A 19,888-nucleotide genomic window follows, 5' to 3' on the forward strand; every position below is an offset into this window, starting at 1 on the left:
ACAGGCACCAAATTCTGGTCACCGAATTTTACACTTAGTCACATTGTCTGACGTTGAGGCATTCTCTCAGATGAGAAGTATTTGAGATTTCCATTTTAAATATGTGGCCACCAAAGGCATGTTGCAATTAGGCGAAATATTACAAATTTAGCAACGCTAATGGCTTGACTGTTCATATAGCAGTTTCCTAAATTACTTTTTTAAAAATGTAACTATTGCTTTATGTGAACTGATTTACCTCTATCACATAACAACACACATTCAGCAGTTAGTAACTTGGTTTTGGTCGGCATCAGTGGGAAGTATCAAGTCAAATATTAGCCCTAACTTTAACCACTAGCTTGAATATCAGTAGCAGCTTGAGTTTCTTCTTCTGTTTGTTGTCACTCATACAAGTCTATATCAGTAAATATCATTCATGTGGACATTTGGAATCCTTTGCAATTTCTATCAATGCTATTGCTGAGGATCCACTGATATGAGAGTATTGAATGACAAAACGAAATTCAGCCGGGGCATATTTAGAAAATATTAACTAGCATCGCAGACGTCAGAGACATGCCGGCCCCAGTGACTAATCCACTGAAGTAAGGCTGAAGAGCAGTGAAGTGTCCCTTCGGATCTAAAATAATGAATACAAATGTAGCAAGTGACTGAGCTCCAGTGAAAGATGTGATGTGGAACATGGCTTTTTTTTTTTTTCAAGCTAAGACGCAGCTCCCCCCCACCCATCCGGAGGAGAGTGAGTAGGAGGGGCTCGGCTTATTCGTTATTAAGTACTTACAGGCTGCTGCTTTCATACACACTCACTGAGCAGAGAGAGAGAGTGTTGGGAGAAAGGGAGCAGTCGGCTGGAGGAAAGCAGCAGCACGCCGCACTGCTTCAGTGCCTGTTATTGAGCTACTCTCCATGTGTGTTGGTGTCTTGGCTTATGCGCTCGTGCACTAGCTGCGTGGGACGGATCGAACGCTTCCTCGCTGCCCCTCGGCCTTCCGCCTTTGAGTTTCCTTACCCCCTCCTTCCGTCCCACCCGTTGAGGGGGCTCCCACCGGCCCCATGATGAAGGAGGAGGGCCTGCTGAGTCGCCGCCGTTTCTCCACGTGCGGCGGGACGGCATCACTTCGACCTCCGCACCCGGACGGACGCAAACTCATCCGCAATGCCTCCTTCGGGGGCTATAACGAGCTGTCACCCATCTCATTGCCAGGTGGGTCTACTCGGAGTGGCTTGGAATCTCTTAGGAAGTGTTGCAGACCCGGTAGCAGACCTCGTAGTTTCACCCTAGGATTGTTTAGTTTCTCACCAATAGTGTTATGAACATAGTGTGCAACAAATACAGTAATCTTTTATTAGTTCTCGCCTGTGGGGGTTGCTTTGATTGAAAAAAAAATCCTTGTCCTTGTGACCAGTACTGATTAGTTTGGACTAAAGTGTTAAGTGTAGTTCTGGGTGAGGTTTTTCAGCGTGACTAATGTATTTTACCGCCCTTTACTTCCTGTAACAAAAAGCACATTGTTCAGATCAGCAGAAAGTAAGATGTAAGAAACTCCTTCATATCCGTTAATCTGAATGCATCATTTGTTTAAACACAGGCAAAGATCAACATCTTCTGTTATAGAATTGTTGTCTGACTACAAGTGGTTTCATACTTGGTTTAATCATCCTGCAAATACTTTAAAATGAAACACACTGTTTTAATTGTAAATTGTCCATTCCTTTCTGATGAAGGCGAGTAAGCGACCCTGTATTACCTTCACCAGCAGAGTTATAGAGGAATATCTTCACAGTGTGTGATTGACACTATATACATTCTTGCTGCCTGTTGGGAATGTTTAGCAGTGTGCAAACAAAGGCAGTGACGAGCCTACCAGCTAGTAACCATGGACGATAACAGTGCCTGATTTCAAATGAAAAACCAGAACACAAAATCAAAAGCCATCTCTGCTATGTTTCAGGCATTCAACAAGTTTGACTAACAGCCCAACCCCAATGATGGGGTCCTGGTTCAGGTGGGCATCACCCACAGATGTTAATAAAACTCCAGTTCCTTATCAATCTTTAAGAAGCTCCTTGATGAAATATCTTCAAGAAACCCTAAAAATCCAGTTGCCCTTGTTGGAGTTTTGTTTTTTGGATGTACCATGACCTGGATGACTAAGAACCTTCACAGACAAGTTGGGGTGTTTTCACACCTATATTTAATAATTTAATTCAACACTGTAGCAATGTTGCATTGAACCTTAGTTTAGTTCATGCTAACATGGCAGTAAAGACACATCCTCAACACTACGTACTTTCAAACAGTTTGGAGACTGGTCAAAATTCTTTAAGGAAATAATCAAATTGAAAATGGAGCATAGGCAGCGAGTGTAAGTACTGGCATTTATTGTTGGTCTGTGGTTCATGCAGACTTAGACTTTAATGGTCCACAAGGAAAATTGCTTGGTCACAGTACCTTAACTGTTACTAAAGGTTGAGCTTTTATACAGCTGGATGGAGTAAGGAATTAAACAACATGTTCAGTTTTATGAAGCATCTAGGCTATGTGTAACAAACAACGTTATGTACCATACATAAGACCCATCAGGTAAACTATGTGGTTGTATAAGGTAGTCGTTTCGATCCGTGGGTGACGTGTGTTCATACTGCAAATGAATTCTCGAGTTAAGACCACCCTCTCTGTCTTGGCTCAGCTCATTTCTTTTACAGAACTGAGCACGATTGTTCACAGCAAACCAATCTAAGGGTAAATGCTTCCGGCGTGGGCTTTCAGGTGTGAAAGCAACCTTACACTCATACACGGTATGTTTAGAGGAGACACTTGAAAGGAGGTAGGACACTTATGTTTATGAAAACAGCAGTCTCTGTGAGATGTTTGCTAATATCTTCTTGCTTCAAGGACTCGCGCTCTCTTTCCCCTTCCAGTTTTAGTACAAAACAGCAAAAGGATGGTGCACTCCACAGAGGCAGAGCTCAAGCCTCAGCCCGGCTGGTTGTGACATACACCGGCTCCAGTGATACCTCTGTGAAAGTGCAGCGATAATCCTCGTTTTAAGAAGTACACCTAATCCCACAGAACATTTAGGATTATATCAGTTTAGCGTTCATTTGCAAAAATCGCTGCCCGTGTGATCTTGCCATTGTTTGTCCTGCTGAAAGGGACACAGACCTGGAGGCAGACAGCTGGCAGCCGGGGAGTGGATTTCCTCTGCTCCACCTTTGCGGATGACTGTTTTTAAACTTTTATTAATCCTGTGAAGGCTGACTGTGCACAAATGTGTTTTTTTTTTTTTCAGGAACACACTGCCACACTTTTGTGCAGCAATTGAGCCTTTCTCCACCTGATACAACCTTGCTCCTCTTCTCCGTTGCGCAGCTCAGTCAATAACGGTTTAGAATGAAAATAATCTGCGTCTCCTCTGGCCTTTGTGTGTCTGGGGATTTTGTCTGGTGACCTTTTTTCCTGCAGGCCCTCTACTTTACCCTCTAAACTAGCATCTCCACCAGCCATACAAATATCTCTAGCGACAGGACGTGGTTTGAGTCGCGATGTGTCTCAGACCAGCTCCCGGCCCCGGCTCCGTTCATCCTTATTTTAGACATCCTGCAAGAAGGCACCGGCTTGGAGAGACACAGCAGGAGACAGCTGGTGCAGATAGGTTGGACTAACTCACTTGCTATGGGTTTTTTTTCCCCGTTGTCTTAATTTATCTGTCTCAGTTTTTCTTAACACCCACATGTCTGCTGACATGACTCTGAAGCTGCGTAGCTGAGAAAGCAGCTCATGGATGGTTGATGACTCAGTTTTTGTTTGTAGGCTGTCAGAAGCTCCTCTTTCTGGTTGCCAGTAGATGAATTCCCTCTAGCATTTTCACTTCCTGAAGCTAGATATCTTTTAGATTTCCACTTTGAGTACTTTGAGAAACATTGAAAAAACCAAGAAGACATAAATTATTAAGCTGTTAAGTCAAGCAGAACAAGCAGACACGTTGGATGATGGATGATTGCTTTGATGATCCTCTTAAATTTGAGAATTTTTTAAGTTATGTAAAATGTAAAGCGCAATTTCTAGTACTGTGGCACATTGATGCCGTAGCTATGGCGTAGCTCTGGACCCTACGCAGTAACGTTACATGCACCTCCCCAGAGAATTAACTATCCGTTGCAGCAACAAGGACTGTGATTGGTCCAAAATGCATTTCCTAGTTTACTTGACTCAAACAAGGGGTTAGGGTTAGGGTTAGAGATGGGGTTAGGGTTAGGGTTAGGGTTAGGGTTAGGGCTTGATGAGCCCAACAGATCTTTGCTGCCTCGTAATTAGTTACCAACGGAGTGACTCCAGACCTTCTTTCTACCACAAAAAGATTAAAGCGGTCATTAGCGTGAACCTATCAGACATTGTCTTTTGCCTTGTGGCACAACTAAATTTGATGGTATCTTTTCTACCATTTCCTTGGTAAACACTTCCATGTCTTGCACATTGCTTACAATGGGCTGAGGAACAGCCCGTTATCTGACGGTGCACATGAATTCACCACAAGTGAAATATAAATGTACGACTAACACAAAACAGGAGCTACAAGCAGCCTAATGCTTGCTCTAGCCCTCTCTCATGCAGCCGCATCCTGTTTGAAATATCACCCCTCTAAAAGATAATGCGCTTTGTCTCGCCGGCGTTTTAAATCGTGGACTGGGTCACTTTATCTCAGTTGCTGTGTTTGTGTGTGCAGTACGCCGACGGGTTGTGTAAGGAGCGAGTTCCAAAACCAAGAATAAGGCACAGAGGTTAGGATAAGACTTGGCTGAATGATAGCTATCACTACACCCTTGTATTTGTTATTTTACAGAATTACTACATAACCATAGCCTGAATGTATCGCTGGTGATACGTTGAACGTTCAAATATGCAGTATTTGAATTACCGTAACTCACAGTGGTTTGCGCTACTGACTACTGTGTGCTTTTGTCTGAAAGACCTTCATGAAATCTCAAGGGTATAACCAACTTCATTTTCACCAACAAATTCTTCCAAACAACTTTCTTTCCCTTGGCCTCCCTGACCTTGCGTTTCTCCCCAACCTTCAGCCAACAGTAGCGGTGTGTCATCATTACCGTAATGGCAGGTTGTTTTCCCCAGAAAGCAACTTCCCAGCGTCCAGCCACACTTTGAATTTTGTCCATCTGTGAGTTACGGTAATTCAAATACCGCAAGCTTTTTTTTTTATGATGTTCAGGGTTAACATCACTACTAACAATTAAAAATCAAGTTACCCTTGTTTGTGGTTGTGCAGGTCAAGCAGTGTTGTGTACTGTTGTCTCCTCTGTAGCTAGGGATATACCGCAAAGGAAATTGATTTGAAGATTGCAAGTGGGGCCTCTGCAAAACTAATAAGCAAGTGGAAAAAACTGTACCCTTGTGGTCCATAATTAGATAGAGTCGCTGCTCAACCTGAGGTCAGCATGACTTGACATATTGCAGGTTGGAAGGATCTGTGGCATCAAGGCTTGTAAAGATATGATTATCAAGCAGAAGTGGATTATTGCTGTAGCAAATTATATCTTAAATGTTTATCATTTTAATTTAGCCTCAGTAAATTAATAATAATTGTCCTCTGTGGCTTTTGAGAGGCTTTCCAGGGTCCAAAAAACCCTCCTGAAGATCATCATCAGTGTCCCATGTTGGTAATATTATGTCCAAATTATGTACAAATAGCATATTTGTCCTACAGAACCGCAGCCTGGAAACCAGACCAACTTTCCTCTTCCACAGTTTTCTGTGGAAGTTGGTCTTGGACCACTACGTTGGGAAGTAATTCTGCTCCAGCGAAGATAGGTGCAGCCGGGCAGATGTGCACACACAGTGTATTATAGTAAATAAAATGAAACTAGTTCAGACTGCTGTAGACTGCTCATTAGTCATTTTCTAGTTTCCGTATCTCTTCTCTCTGGTGGACCAGCCGACCAGTCCTCACCACTCTCGGCCAGAAAAATAGAGATGCTGTTGCTATGGCAAGTTTCCCGCAGTAGCAAGCACTCGGGCAATTTACCTCCTAAAAATTGAAGAGTAACTTGGCTGAGAGCTTCTCCCGCCGCTACGTTGCACTCAGCTCACCTGTTGCCATGGCAGCCTCCATATTTCCTCCGAAATAGAGCAAACCCCGTCAAAGCAGCCGTACGTCATTGTTGTTGTTGTTGTTGTTTTTAAGCAGCTGAGGGAAAAGCTGAATGATTTAATTCTTTTGAGGGACACTGAGCTTTAATTGAACCTGTTTTGTATCGGTGAGGGTGAAAAACAGCCCCTTTTGGAAGGAGAGGCAGCTTCAGCGTTGCATTAAACATGACAGGGGTGAGAAGTGATGTCAGTGTTGAGATACTGAGCGTCTGCAATCGATCGAATCGTGTTTATCAATTGATGTTTTGAGGCGCAGACTTATATCGGCATGAATACAAGAAGACGGTGATCATTTTAACTTGCTTCGAGTTGAAAATGAGTCCGTCAGTCATAGAGCACTGACATAATGCCTCAATGAAAATACATTACCAGAGGAGCTGTACAGGAAATAGGTAGATGAGAAAGAAGAAGAATTGAATGGCGTTTCTTTTTTTTGTGGTTTAAGTCTCACTTTCGTCATCATTATTCTGCCTGTTATCAAGTGTATATTGTACTCCAGGTGACATTATTTTCATTCTGTGAGGGGTTTTGTAGACATGGAGAGACATTGAGTCTAGCAGCCGACAGCTATTCCTGCCTCACTCTATTTACTTTTTTCGTCCCTTTATTTTTCTTTCTGTCTCTCTCTCTTTCTCTCCGCTGTCTGTGCTCTTTGATGCAGAATGAGATCACTGCAGCTCCACTGTGTGTTTTTTCTTTTTTTTTTTTAAAGGCAAATGCCCCAGACACACTGCAGTGGGGCGTGAGCACTGCATCCACATAGAACCAGGGGTATATCTGAACTTAGGACTTATGGTAGCAGTTTTCACCGAGGGAAATAAAACGTTTCACCTTCTTTAAACGTATGGCTGCTATTTCCCGCCTCCTAATTCTGTTTCATCTTTTTCATTTCTTTTCATTTTAGTCCTTTCAGTTTGAATTTCTTACCACGTAGTTTGCTTGGAACAGTTCAGAATATGTATGGCCTCATTAAGGTAAGACAATCTGAAGGTTGTCTTTCCTCTTGCAGTCGCATTAATCATTAAAATCTTTCGGCATTTAAATGAGCAGCAGCGTGGCAGGGCTCCATCTTTTTTTTTATTTTTTTTTTTTGGACCATCTTACGAAAATACAGTTGTAGTTTCAGAGCGGTCAGTGTTCACCTCGGTTATAATGAGCGGTTATAGATAGAAGGCAGTGGAAATGTCAAGGCTCAGTACCCTAATGATGTGACATTAATCCCGAAACAAAAAGGACACCAGAGGGCATTGATTTTAGATGAGTTGATTAACAGATGGGGAGAGCAGACTTCTGCTGTGAGACTGAGCTCTGACCTTGTCGTCCCCAGTGGCGTATGTCAACAGTGCCATCTTTACAGGGTAACACACACCAAAACTGCCAGCTGATTTTCACCCTTCTCACTTATTTATTGAAGCTTTCCTTCTTGAAGTAAAACACTTCAGTTCAACAGGGAAATACACAACACAAGTGTTGTGTAACGCTACTGTAGTGCTTGTATACAATAAGTGTTAAAGTATTCATCCCTCCAGTTTTCCCTATTTTGCTGCTTTTAGAAATGGAATTATTATCAATAAAATGTGTCGAGAATATACAAACTCTTAATTAAAACAGATTTCTTCCAAGTAATATGCAAATTCATTCAAAATGTGTAATACAAAATGGTAAGTGTTCCTCCCCCTTCCAGCCAGTATTTAAAGTGCACTTTTGACTGTAATCACAGCACTTATTCTGTGCAGATGGGTCTCGCTCAGGCTTAAACATCTATAATTTGCTCCATTCTTTTTTGCGATGCCGCTCTGTCAGGTTGCAAAGGGATCCTGCGTGAACAGCAATTTAAGTTCAGCAACAGAGATCTGTGTTATAGAGGTCCTGGCTTTGATACTCCAGAACATTCACCTTGTTGTTGGTAAACTGCGTCTGCGTGGCTTTCGCTGAACGCTTTTGGCGTTTGTGTTGCTGAGGTATCTAAACATCATGATGCTGCCCCCGCCATGCTTCACTGTTTTGGATGATTGCCTCTACGGCGTAATTGTAGCCAGGGATGCTGGTTAACCTGTGACTCAACCTTCATACTGAAGCCACTCGAGACAACTTTCATTACACTCGGGTGACGTCCATTTCGGTGATTGTGAGATTTCAAGCACCAATTGTCTGGACCTCTGCTGGATTAGGTCAGTCACTTTAACGGGAGAATACTTTAAGTATATGCAGTCACTGATAGTACATTAAGTATTTTTAATTGACATTAGTTCGTAGGAATAGTTTTTCCTTCTTGTCAAAAATCCAAATTATGTTGACTATCATTCCATTTATTAAAGCAAACTTCCCAGGAAAGGTACTTCACATGTAAATTATGCTGCAGCACACTGGGTTACATTCAGTAGCTTTCATTTCATCAGCCTGTTAAGCTGTGCTTTAACACCTCCCATTGTGTGAAGAATCCTTCGTGCTGGAAGCAAAGAAATGTACGCCAACACTCTCACACATTTCTACTGTGTGGAAAATACACATTCTGGATTTACTTCTTTTTTTTTTTTGGCCTTAAATCGTTGTCATTGTTTTCAGGTGAAGGGAGGCTTATCACAATGATATTGCAACCCTCAGTGCAAAGCCCACTCTAATCCAAGGTGCTGTTCATATGGAGCACATTTAACAGTGTGGGCTGTTAAGAGTCCACATGAAAGATGCTTCAAAACCTGTTGGATAATTTTAGATCATCAAGGCTTTTATTAAAGAAGGAGAGGTTCTGTCTGTGTCCGTCCAATGACTAATTATGACTCATTACACATGATCTGAACGAATTGTAGTCAGTTTAACAGGAGACAAATTTATAATTTATTTTTAATTTATTTATAATTTCCTACCTTCCAGCCAAGTTAACTTTTCTGCCTCATTTTCTGCTTTATTCTGTCACTAGCATGACTATTTAATTTAATTATGGTTAATGTCATGGAATTTAATTACAATGAGTGTCTTTCTTGTGACGCTTCTCAGATGATTGTCCTTGTTTTGTGCTGTAACTGTACTCTTGAAATTGCAGCACATTTGGGTGAGTGGAAAAGTGGCAACTTTAAGTGTTTCAAATTAAAGTGGGACACTTCATCACTGTGGACCACATTCATTTTGTCTGACCTTGATTATAAATTGCTTGCTAACAAGCTCGTACAGTAGATTTGAATCTACTTTAGTCTGATTAGTGTTTATCATAGTCAAATAACCAGCTGATTACATTATCAGCGTTATCAAACTTCAGTCAGATCAGTGAGTTCCAACCTGTAGGCCGCTGTAGTGCAATGTTTTAATTTAGTTTCTATGATGTTATTGTCTTTCCTCAAATTTTCATCTGGCTAAAACCAAGCAGAATTAACATCATCTTTATATCAGGTTTACGTTTATGGGGGCTTCTAATGGGCTTCCTTTCATATTTGGATTTTGTTCGGGTCTGATACTGGATGTCAAGTAGACGTATATGAGAATGCATTTCTCTGTTGCTAGAGGATGCTGTTATTTATGAATCGTCAGCCTGTTACAGACGACCCCTTACTTGTTATTTCTGATAACTGTGTGGTACTGATGGACAGCACCTTGTGTGATTGATTGATGTATGTGTGTGTGGTGCTGATGGACAGCTCCTTGAAAACTGTAATGATGAAGGTGTTGCAACATGAACTCATTTTATGGCCTCTGTATTTATGGGGTCGGAGGTGGGCCGTGAAAATCTAAAAACAAAAAAAAAAAAAAACGGGCCCAGATTTGGAAAGGATTTGGAAACACTGAGTCAGATGTTTGATGACAGAAGGATAAGATTATTTTCTCGTGCCAATAATTAACTTCATTTGAATTTGCTAAATTTTTCACATCTTTTTCTTCCAATTCCCTCTCTTCGAGTGGAGATGAGGGAGGGAGAAAGGGAGCGATGCAGCCTCTTGTGGCTTGCTCTAGAGGCTGAATTGCATCTGCGTTGTTTCCCAGCTGAAGTTGGCATGGAGATGTTCTTATCAAGAGGGCACAGATGGTCTGGTGAGACGTCTAATGTGCGCCTGAAACCAGGCCGGCATTGAAACTGAGGCAGCACTTGTGAAGCTGGAAAGACACATCGAGTGGCCCTGTTTCCTCGATGTGTGTCACTGTGACACCCAGTTGAGACCTTTAGATCATTTAAACAAACAGTCACAATTATATTTATATTAATTATAATTCTTAAAAATAAGTGGATATGATTTACATGGTCTTGATTTGTGTGAATGAGCTATTGCTGCTGATTGGAATCGTTGATGTATGAATGATATGAAGTGATTTTTGCAGCGGGAAATGACAGAAAGAGTTAAAGTTATTCAATTATTTCATGGCACAGTTTTAAATATACACAGGTGGTCATGACCACGTCAAGCATGTATCTCCTCTGACTGAATGGTTGCTGACCTGCGGATGCACCTTTTTTTCCATCTTAAAGAGAAATTGTTTGGAAGATGAGTGTTTCAAACTGTGATAATAGGTATTATCTAACCCATCCTGTACTGTTTGTGGTTGGTTTTAGGTTTGGTGTTTACCATTGCAGTCACAGTAACTCTATGCAGACATCAATCTCAGAAGCAGGTCAATATAACAAAAGCGTCTCTGCACAACATTTTCTCCTTTAAACCTCGTTTCAAAATCCAGCCATCCACGGTGACTGCAGAATAAAACCGAAGCGTGCGGCGTGAATACATTGCCAGTGCATTTTTCTTCATAAAAGAAAATGAATGGTAAAAAAAGGCGTGACACTTTCCCAAATGGCAAATACTTCATTCGGAAACGAAGCCTGGCGGTTGTTCCTTCACACTCACAGCTGAGTGTTGAAGACCTTTAGATAGGAGACAGACCCTATAAAATATTTATAGGATCTCTGTCACCTTGAGACCGCCGGTGTCACAAACCGCTATGATCTCAGTGGGAGATCTGTTGCTGAGTTTAGAAACCTTCTTCACACCAGAAATAGAGCTCTAATGAAGGCAAGGAGGTTTCACTTTGCTCGGTTTGCCTTTTTTAGAAGCTAAAAATCACTTCAGCAACTCAACACGAGCAGTCTCCGACGTTCGTTTGTTTCATTTCCCCTTCTCAGCCCCGCACCGTTCCAGCTGAGATGCAGATTAAAACGGGGAACCTCCTTTTCATCTAACGTTTGAGCTCAGCGCCGACTAAGCACTTGTAGCAGGCGCCAGTCTGTTGCCTTCCAGATTCTTTGGCTTACTTTCAGTTGCTTTGAAGGACAGTGTGCTCCTGTCACTGACATTATGTAATGGGATTCCAGTTGGCTGGTCGGCCGTTTGGACTTGAAATCCTCACGAGTGCAGGAGGAGCCGTAAAAGCGTAACTGTACCTGTTGACTTTTTAAAGTCCAATCAATCGAAAGACGAGAAAAGCAATCCTGGTTTTCTTTCTTTTAGTGTGGGTTGATGTAAAATATACAGGAAGTAAATTTTTGTTTCAGGTCACTGCATTTGAACAAGACAGCAGTAGTCACGCTGATGGAGTTGCTGCTTAGATGTAGCATCCATACTGAAGGGTTTAGTTTTTCTTAGGATTAGATAGACTAGATTCTTAAGTCGGTGGTTCGTACCCAGCAAAGTTTAAGAGGCAGTTTTTATTATTATTATTGTTATTATTAGTATTTTTGGCCAAGAGCTAAATCTTTAGCTGTCGAAACTGTTTCTGAACCTGCTCTTTGGTCACCCCAGATGAAAAATGAATCGCGATGCCCTTTTTAAACAGTAGAGGGTGTAATCTAGTTTTGGTTTCATCGACGTCATACGTCATTACGTGTTTGACGTCGTAGTCACAGTCAGGGATTCAGACTGGAGAAAAAAAAAAAACATATAAATAAATCCCAGACTAGAAACACATCCAGTCCTTGGTTGTTTATTTGAAGAGATTTTGTTTATTTGTATTTAGTTATTTTAATGTGGGATTTCGTTTAAAAATTCAAAAAAGTTAAGATAAAATATATTCTCAGTTGCACTTTTAAGAAGTAGACATATGCGTTGTATTGCACAGTTAGCGCTACCTCAAAGAAATAATAAGGGATTCTCTTTAATCACTTGTCTTGCAACAGAGCAATTTTGTGTTTTCTTTGCACGTTAATTTCTGTCGACTCACCGTTTCACTTACTTTTTTTTTTTTTCCTCCCCTTGCATCCCGCACCATTAAATCCCAAAGCTTGTTTATTTTCTACACAAGATCTGGGCCGGTTTAAACAGAGCACTCCTCCTCGTTGTTTGAGTGCCCGGTTGACATTTAAAAATCACAGGATTAGAGGAATGAAAAGGTCCACACTAATCCCTCTTCCTCCACAGTGCCTCTTTTAAAGTGTCTCTTTGTGAAATCCATGCGGAGGCCAGTGACAGGGCCTCGGGAACCTTTCACGGCGTCCTCTCCAACCAAAAGCCCTGTTTCTGTACGGCATGCACCTGTAGACGGAGCCCACCAGAAACCAGCACTGTTTTTTTTTTTGGTACATTTCCTCATGTTATGTTTTTTTTCTTTCTACAGGTTTCGAAAGGGGGAAGGAGGACCTCTTGCCTCTGCCTTTGAAAGAGGACTCACATTCCATATCTAAGAGCAAAGTAAGAAGAATCCCTCCTGTGTGTTGATGCGCTGTGATGGTTGGAAGGAATGATTGGTGCTCGGGTTGTAATGAGAACAGAGAATGTTAGAATTAGTGCACGTCTTCTTTTCCTTTTGCCTCGGGCGTCAGATAGCCTACATTGAGATGACTCGCAAAATCATGCACACTGTACCCCATCAAACATTTATCAGCTAAAATTCTGGCGCCGCGCCGCTTTCAAGTCGGCTCGGTGCGGAGGAGGCCCGTCTAGCTTATCTGTCGAGGTCCGCGTCGGATGCACGTTAAACGTGGGCGTCTGAGTCACCGCAGAGGAGCTTTCAGGCGAATCCTGTTAAATATTTGTTGGGATTTCTGCGGACGTGACAAGATTATCGCTGCGAACTTTCAAAAACAGTTTTACCAGCAAGGCCTCACAAAGCAGAGAGAACCCTGATCTGTGCACGACTGCGCTTTCAAAAGCGTCCGCTGTCTTTTTCAGTAGCACGATAGAGCTAAGGCCGTTTATCCTGCAATCTTCACGGCAATCAGCCAGAGGAACCTCTACAGGTTTTCTGAATAAAAGACAGCTTTGTAAGGAGGAGATTTAAGCTTTGGTGCTTACTATCACAGCCTTTCCATCTTTCTTCAAGCCTTCCTGGGGGCATGTAAGGCCCGTTGTAGCATCCACATACACACATACATACTCCCCGTCTCTCTCCACTTTAAATCACTCCAATTGGCTTGTGGAGAGATCTGGCAGAGACTCACCTGCACTGGCATTTATAGGTCTAATTTCACCAACCGAGCTAAGTCGGGATCCCGGGGAAGCAAACAAGCTCACAAGGAAAAAGACAATCTCCTCTGGAGGTTGTTTTCCATTACAGCAGCTGTTTCTTCATATTTTTGTGAGTCATGCTAATCTAATGTCTGCAGTTCAGTAATCTCTGATGATTATAACATGTGCGGTAATAGATTTGTCATTCTGAGGGAACATTTTGTTGCCAAGATTGCTTTTAGTCACTTAATGGATGTTCCTATACAGAGCAGCTTCCACGAGTACAACATTAAACAAGCTAAAAAGCGATGGGACTTTAGGATAGTATGCTCACAATATAATTTATGTGAACGTGGCTAGATTTCAGAGCCATAGAGATATTAACTGTTGAGAGCTAAATCATCTTCATTTCGTCTCTTCCTGTGTTTCTACAGTCTGAAACCAAGCTGTACAATGGCTCAGACAAGGATGTGTCAGGGTCTGGAGGAAAGCTCACCAAGAAGGAGTCCCTTAAGGTAAGCGAGCTGAAAGCAGCTTAGATGTTGCGTATCCGGATGCTAATTCTCAACGCCGGCACAAGGAGTCTTAAAAATACTGGGGGCGGTGTTACTTCTATCTTAGACGCCGCAGCATGTCACAGTGTGTGCTTGTGTGTACAGTCACCACACATGAAATACTGCGTTTGTCCTACAACAGTGTCACCACAACAGGATAAGCAATGGTATAGATTATGTTTAAAGGGGCGAATGAAATGTAAATATTCATTAAGGCACCGGGTGCTGCGTTAACGGAGACAGAGGAGTGTGATTTCACTCTTTTTCTTATTTGCTGCAGAATGACATTCAGTGAGAAGCCGCGTGTTGAACATGAACATTCACAGCTGATGTGTTGACTCCCTGCAGGTGCAGAAGAAGAACTACAGGGAGGAAAAGAAGAGGGCGACCAAGGAGCTGCTCAGCACCATCACAGATCCCTCTGTCATCGTCATGGCTGACTGGCTAAAGGTGGGCCGACCAGCAGGATGAATTTTCCTCTTCTGCATGCGCTTGAATAGCTGCTCAGTCTTTTATCTCGTAATTAAATTTGAAGCTTTTGGCTCGGCTACTGAGGTTTTGTTGCCACAATGGGCGGAGAAATCAGTGGTGCTTTTAGTTCTCTGTGATCTGTCACAAAGCTCTAAATGATATTTTACAGTGTTATTTTCAAGACTTGTTGGGTGCCAGTTTGAGATGAGAGACCAGAGAGAAAAATACCTGTGAAATTTCTCATCCAGTGTGCAATGCGACCTGGATTTAAATCTCTTGTAATCTGAGCTGAGCTGACTTAGAACTTTGCTTTGACGCGACTCTGTGACCGTATCCCTCCAGATCCGTGGCACATTAAAGAGCTGGACCAAGCTGTGGTGTGTGCTGAAACCAGGCGTCCTGCTCATCTATAAAACTCACAAAAACGGACAATGGGTGGGAACGGTGCTGCTCAACGCCTGCGAGCTGATCGAGAGGCCCTCCAAGAAGGACGGTTTCTGCTTCAAGCTCTTTCACCCACTGGAGCAGTCCATCTGGGCTGTCAAGGTCAGAATATATCTGGAAATCACAGTCTTATCAGCCGTGACTGAAACTGTATTAATCTCAAGGAGTTTTGAGTCTATTTATTCTACGCTGGCAAAATAAGAAAAAGGAAAATTCCTTGAGGAAACTGAGATACATCTACTTCACAAGCTCACGTAAATTCTTCAATGTCTTCCATAAAAAGTGGCTTAGCCTTTGTATTCTTGAATGGGGATTTTAAGCTACTCGTCTACAGAAAACATTATCTAACAAGGCACATTTATGAGTCATCGACGCTTGTCATCAATGTCTGAGTTGGAAGCAAACGAAAAAGTCATGGAAAAATCCTACCGCTCTCAGCGGTTCAAGAGGTACAGTACTGACGTGTCAGCGAATGGAATAAAAGGTACTAACATGAATAAATAAAAAGCTTGTAAAGGATGAAGTGGAATAGCAGATGCAAAAAAGGAAGCGGGGAGGTGGGTAAAATGTGGCTCTGCCAGCCTGATTGTTTTAGTGGCAACATTAAGCTGCTGTTTCACCACTGCCAAAAATACATTTCAATGAAACTACACTGCCTGCTGTGTAGTAGGGCCGCACGATTCTGGAAAAATATGAATCACGATTTTTTTTGCTTAGAATTGATCACGATTCTTTGGCATGATTTTTTTTATAAATTGTTTATTGCACTGATGAACTTCAACAAAACAAAACACAAAAAAATTCAAATGGTCATTGAAGTAGACTATCAAACGTTGAGATTTCCTTAGAATGTAGAGCATACGTTTGTTAGTGTGTTAGCCATCCATTTAACTCTCTTTACCGTTGACTTCTCTCTGCTTCTCACTGTCACTGTTTCCACACACTCAACTGCAGGTGGGCTTCCTCCACTGATGGTATCACGTGTTGTAAAGATGCTTTACCATAGGTCGAGGGAGGAGTCGGAGGCAGTGCTGCCTTTAGGGCGCTTTAAAAAATCTGTGAAAAATGGGAGCATTTTTGTTTCAAAAGGAGATCATGTGTATGTGTGAATCAAAATCGCGATTTTTTTAATGATTTATCGTGCAGCCCTACTGTGTAGTTATTAAAGACCAGTGAAGACTAAAAATCGTGTGGTATTGTTCTAAGAACAAGAACCAACACATATTGTGCCTGGTGTCCTCTGTGGATCGCACCATTTATCTCCTGGAGAGGATATTTTCAATCTTCAAAGCTGTCTGACATATTCCTTTCCCTGTGAAAGTGAAACAATGACTTCATCTCGTCCATGACCTACATAAAGTGTGGCGCACTCATACACGTATACTTCTGAAACATTAATATTCTTTAACATTTTGGAAAATACACCTTTTTTATCACTAGGATTTGGCAATAAAAGACATACGATGATTTAAATAGTTCTCCGTGTGCTACAAAGCTATTATTAGCAGCAGGATGACTTTGCTTCCCACTAATAACAGTGGGACACGCCAGACTGGCTTCATTTAAAGGAGATATTATCATTCAGAGCCCTTTATCCATTCTTTTATTGTATTCTACTGTTTATCCTGTGGAGATCTGAAGGGACTGGAGCCTGTCTCAGTCGGCACTGAGCAAGATAGGTCATCAGTCTATCGCAGAGCTAACACAGAGAGACAAACAACCATTCATGCTCACATGCACACCTACGACTAATTTAGAATCACCAGTTAACCTAATAATCATCTCTGGAGAAAAAAACTCCCACGCAGACAAAGAAACGCCTCACCTGGCCTCCAGGTTCTGACCTAGGACCTTGTTGCTGTGAGACAACGGTACAAATCACTGCACCGCATCATGAATCAAAGCTACATTGTTAGTTAAATAATTACAGAGAGCAATGTATAAAACGGACAATTACAAAGTCCACATAAGCACATAAACCATACTTAGCCTCAAAGTGTTATCTTTGTACTTTTATTTCTTTCTCCCTGTTTTCAGTGTTTCTGCCGACACAAAAAGTACAAGTACAAACAAGCACATTATAAATATGTTAATTACAACACATTACTCTGTATTGTTATGGAAAGAGTGTCTGAGCTTATTAATCAGATTAATAAACCAGAGAAGGGATACAGTGCCTGTGGTTTGTTATGCAGACGCATCAATTAGAATACAGACTGTTTTGCTCGAACAAAACAAAACGAACACAAACAGATAATTAGGGAGAAAAGGCATTAAAACACAATCCTTTGTCTCCTGCAGTTCAATGGAATAGTGGTCCAGATGGGAACTGTGACTGTATAATTAAGAGTACATCCTAGTTTAATTCAGGACGGACACAGAGAATTATACATCCAGCCAGTTGGCAGTGCACAGCTTCCATTTGTTCGGTTGTCCACTCTGCCTGTGATTTGGTATTCATCAGTGACCTCGCATTTCAAGTGTTTGCTTTTTTTTGTTTGTTTTTCTATGAAAATGCTTGAACCACAATTAATCTGTCCCGTGTTTTAGATTACAGTGTCCCCGCTCTCCCCATTGTCCTCTTCACTATTGAAATAAGCACTCCACTCGCTCTGCATCCGAGCCCTCCATCCCCTCTCATAACCCATTTGCATAATGACATACTCGCGAGTTGAGATTTCATCTATTTGCACATATAAATGATTAAAAACCAAAAAGGGAGACGTGAACACCAGAGGTGAGACGAGGAAAAAGACACGGTTCAAGAAGCCAATAAAATCTCTGCGTCAGCATTCAAACGTGTAATTGTCTTTAACATGTCTTCCTTCCCCTTGTGTCTCATTATTATCAGGGCCCTAAAGGAGAAGCGGTTGGCTCTATCACGCAGCCGTTACCCAGCAGCCACCTCATCTTCCGTGCCGCCTCAGAGTCTGATGGTAAGAGACAGGCTGTCATTCACAGCTATTTCTCTGACTCCTGACGGATGGAGGACAGAAACACACACATTTGCATAATGTTGGCGTCAACAAAGTGACAATAGTTTGTTGATGCCTATATTATGCAAATATATGAGCATAATCCTGGGATACAGCTTTGAGTCTGTGTTGATTTGTGGAAGAGGCACTCACTTTAATTTTTGGTGCAGTGTGCATTCGTGTAATGTTTGATGGAAGAACAAAGATATTTTTTTACAGTAGTTAATGCTAGAATTAAGGTTTTTGTTAAAAACCTTCATGGTCCTGAGTTCAATTTCTGTAGCCACACCCAGTCCTGATTACTGCTACACCTGTTCTCAGTCAACAAATCACTTCAATAGGACCTGCCTGACAAAGTGAAGTAGACCAAAAGATCCTCAAAAGCTAGACATCATGCCGAGGTTCAAAGAAATCCAAGAACAAATGAGAAAGAAAGTAATTGGAATCAATTAGTCTATCAGTGGAAAAGGTCATAAAGCCATTTCTAAAGCTTTGGGACTCCATTGAACCATAGTGAGAGCCAACAGTAGTAAACCTTCCCAGGAGTGGCCAGCTGACCAGAATTACCCCAAGAGCTCAGAGACGATTCATCCAAGAGGTCACAAAAGAGCCCACAACAACATCCAAAGAACTGCAGGCCTCACTTGACTCAGTTAAGGTCAGTGTTCATGACTCCACCATAAGAAAGAGACTGGGCTAAAATGGCCCTAATGGCAGAGTTCCAAGATCAAAATCACTGCTGAGCAAAAAACAACATAAAGGCTCATCACAGTCTTACCAGAAAACATCTTAATGAGCCCCAATACTTTTGGGAAAACACTCTGTGGACTGATGAGACAAAAGTTGAACTATTTGAAAGGTGTGTGTCCCATTACATCTGATGTAAAAGTAACACAAAGAAAATCATAGCAACAGTGGCAGTGTTGCTGTGATGAATGGGTGAACGTTTTCACACAGGGCCATGTAGGTTTGGATTTTGTTTTCCCTAATTTAAAAACTGTGTTTTGTGTTTACTTTTTCACACCGCAGTAGGTGCTAGGTTATGTCATCATAAAGACTATGTCTGTGGTTTTGCTGCATTGATTTTGGTGCTTTTTAGAAGTGTGCCGCTAAAAAACACACTCTGTAAAATGGGGTTGTCAGAATAACAGAAACATTTGTCGGTAAACCACACTTCAGCAGTCCAACAAATCACAGCCTCCATAATGAAAACACACTTGAATTTGAACTGAATCAAAAACGCACTGTTATTTCACCAGTGTACCTAATGAACTGACCTGGTACATACTGTGAGCGAATGAGCGAATGTTCCTCTGTGTCTCTGTCCGTGGTGCTGAAATTTCCAATCGTGTTTCACCCTCTTCCACTCAGCCTCTGTCCGTGGTGCTGGAACTGTCAGTCGAGAGCCAAATCACACTTCTCCAGTACACCTCTTCCTTTCTGCTGAATAATATTTTCTTTTCAAAATTTTAAACCCGCCTGCAAGGGTGGATTTTTTCGAACATTCCCAAATGTGTAAGAAAAGATATGTATTCTGCATTTTGCAGTTTAAATGATGTTTTAAGCTAAAAGTAGCAAGCAGTTTGATGTGAAACTGCACTAATCTTCTGATATTAATTGTGGACCAGCGCGGACTGGGAGTACTAGATGAACACCCAAATGGAAGATACTCTGGTTTGTTAATGAATTGAAATCTTTTCCCTAGGCCGGTGCTGGATGGATGCCTTAGAACTAGCCCTGAAGTGCTCCAGCCTGCTAAAGAGGACCATGATCCGCGAAGGGAAGGAGGACATGAGCACAGTAGCCTCTGGCGGAGAACACTCAATTAATTTCTACAGCCTCCTCCGAGCCCACAACATACACGGTTTCCAGTGAGTAGAAAAATTCAACATGGACTGGATTCTTCGCCCTCTG

The 19,888-nt window shown here is 41.9% G+C and overlaps 1 protein-coding gene across 16 annotated transcripts in view; it reads left to right on the forward strand.

Annotated features, from left to right (window-relative positions):
- Nucleotides 1-19,888, forward strand: part of osbpl8 (oxysterol binding protein-like 8) — an 89,254-nt gene that overhangs the window by 55,197 nt on the left and 14,169 nt on the right. For 14 of the 16 annotated variants that reach the window (XM_047574812.1, XM_047574817.1, XM_047574816.1 and 11 more), the window contains 6 exons: nt 12,701-12,774; nt 13,965-14,045; nt 14,433-14,534; nt 14,898-15,101; nt 17,851-17,935; nt 19,680-19,845. In XM_047574812.1, coding sequence (XP_047430768.1) covers nt 12,701-12,774; nt 13,965-14,045; nt 14,433-14,534; nt 14,898-15,101; nt 17,851-17,935; nt 19,680-19,845 — 712 coding nt within the window. Of the gene's footprint in view, nt 1-839; nt 1,208-12,700; nt 12,775-13,964; nt 14,046-14,432; nt 14,535-14,897; nt 15,102-17,850; nt 17,936-19,679; nt 19,846-19,888 lie in introns of those variants that run through there. The other 2 variants (XM_047574819.1, XM_047574828.1) reach the window with 1 other exon arrangement.

This window comes from Mugil cephalus, chromosome 22 (genome assembly GCF_022458985.1).
Source record: "Mugil cephalus isolate CIBA_MC_2020 chromosome 22, CIBA_Mcephalus_1.1, whole genome shotgun sequence".
Taxonomy (NCBI): Eukaryota; Metazoa; Chordata; class Actinopteri; order Mugiliformes; family Mugilidae; genus Mugil; species Mugil cephalus.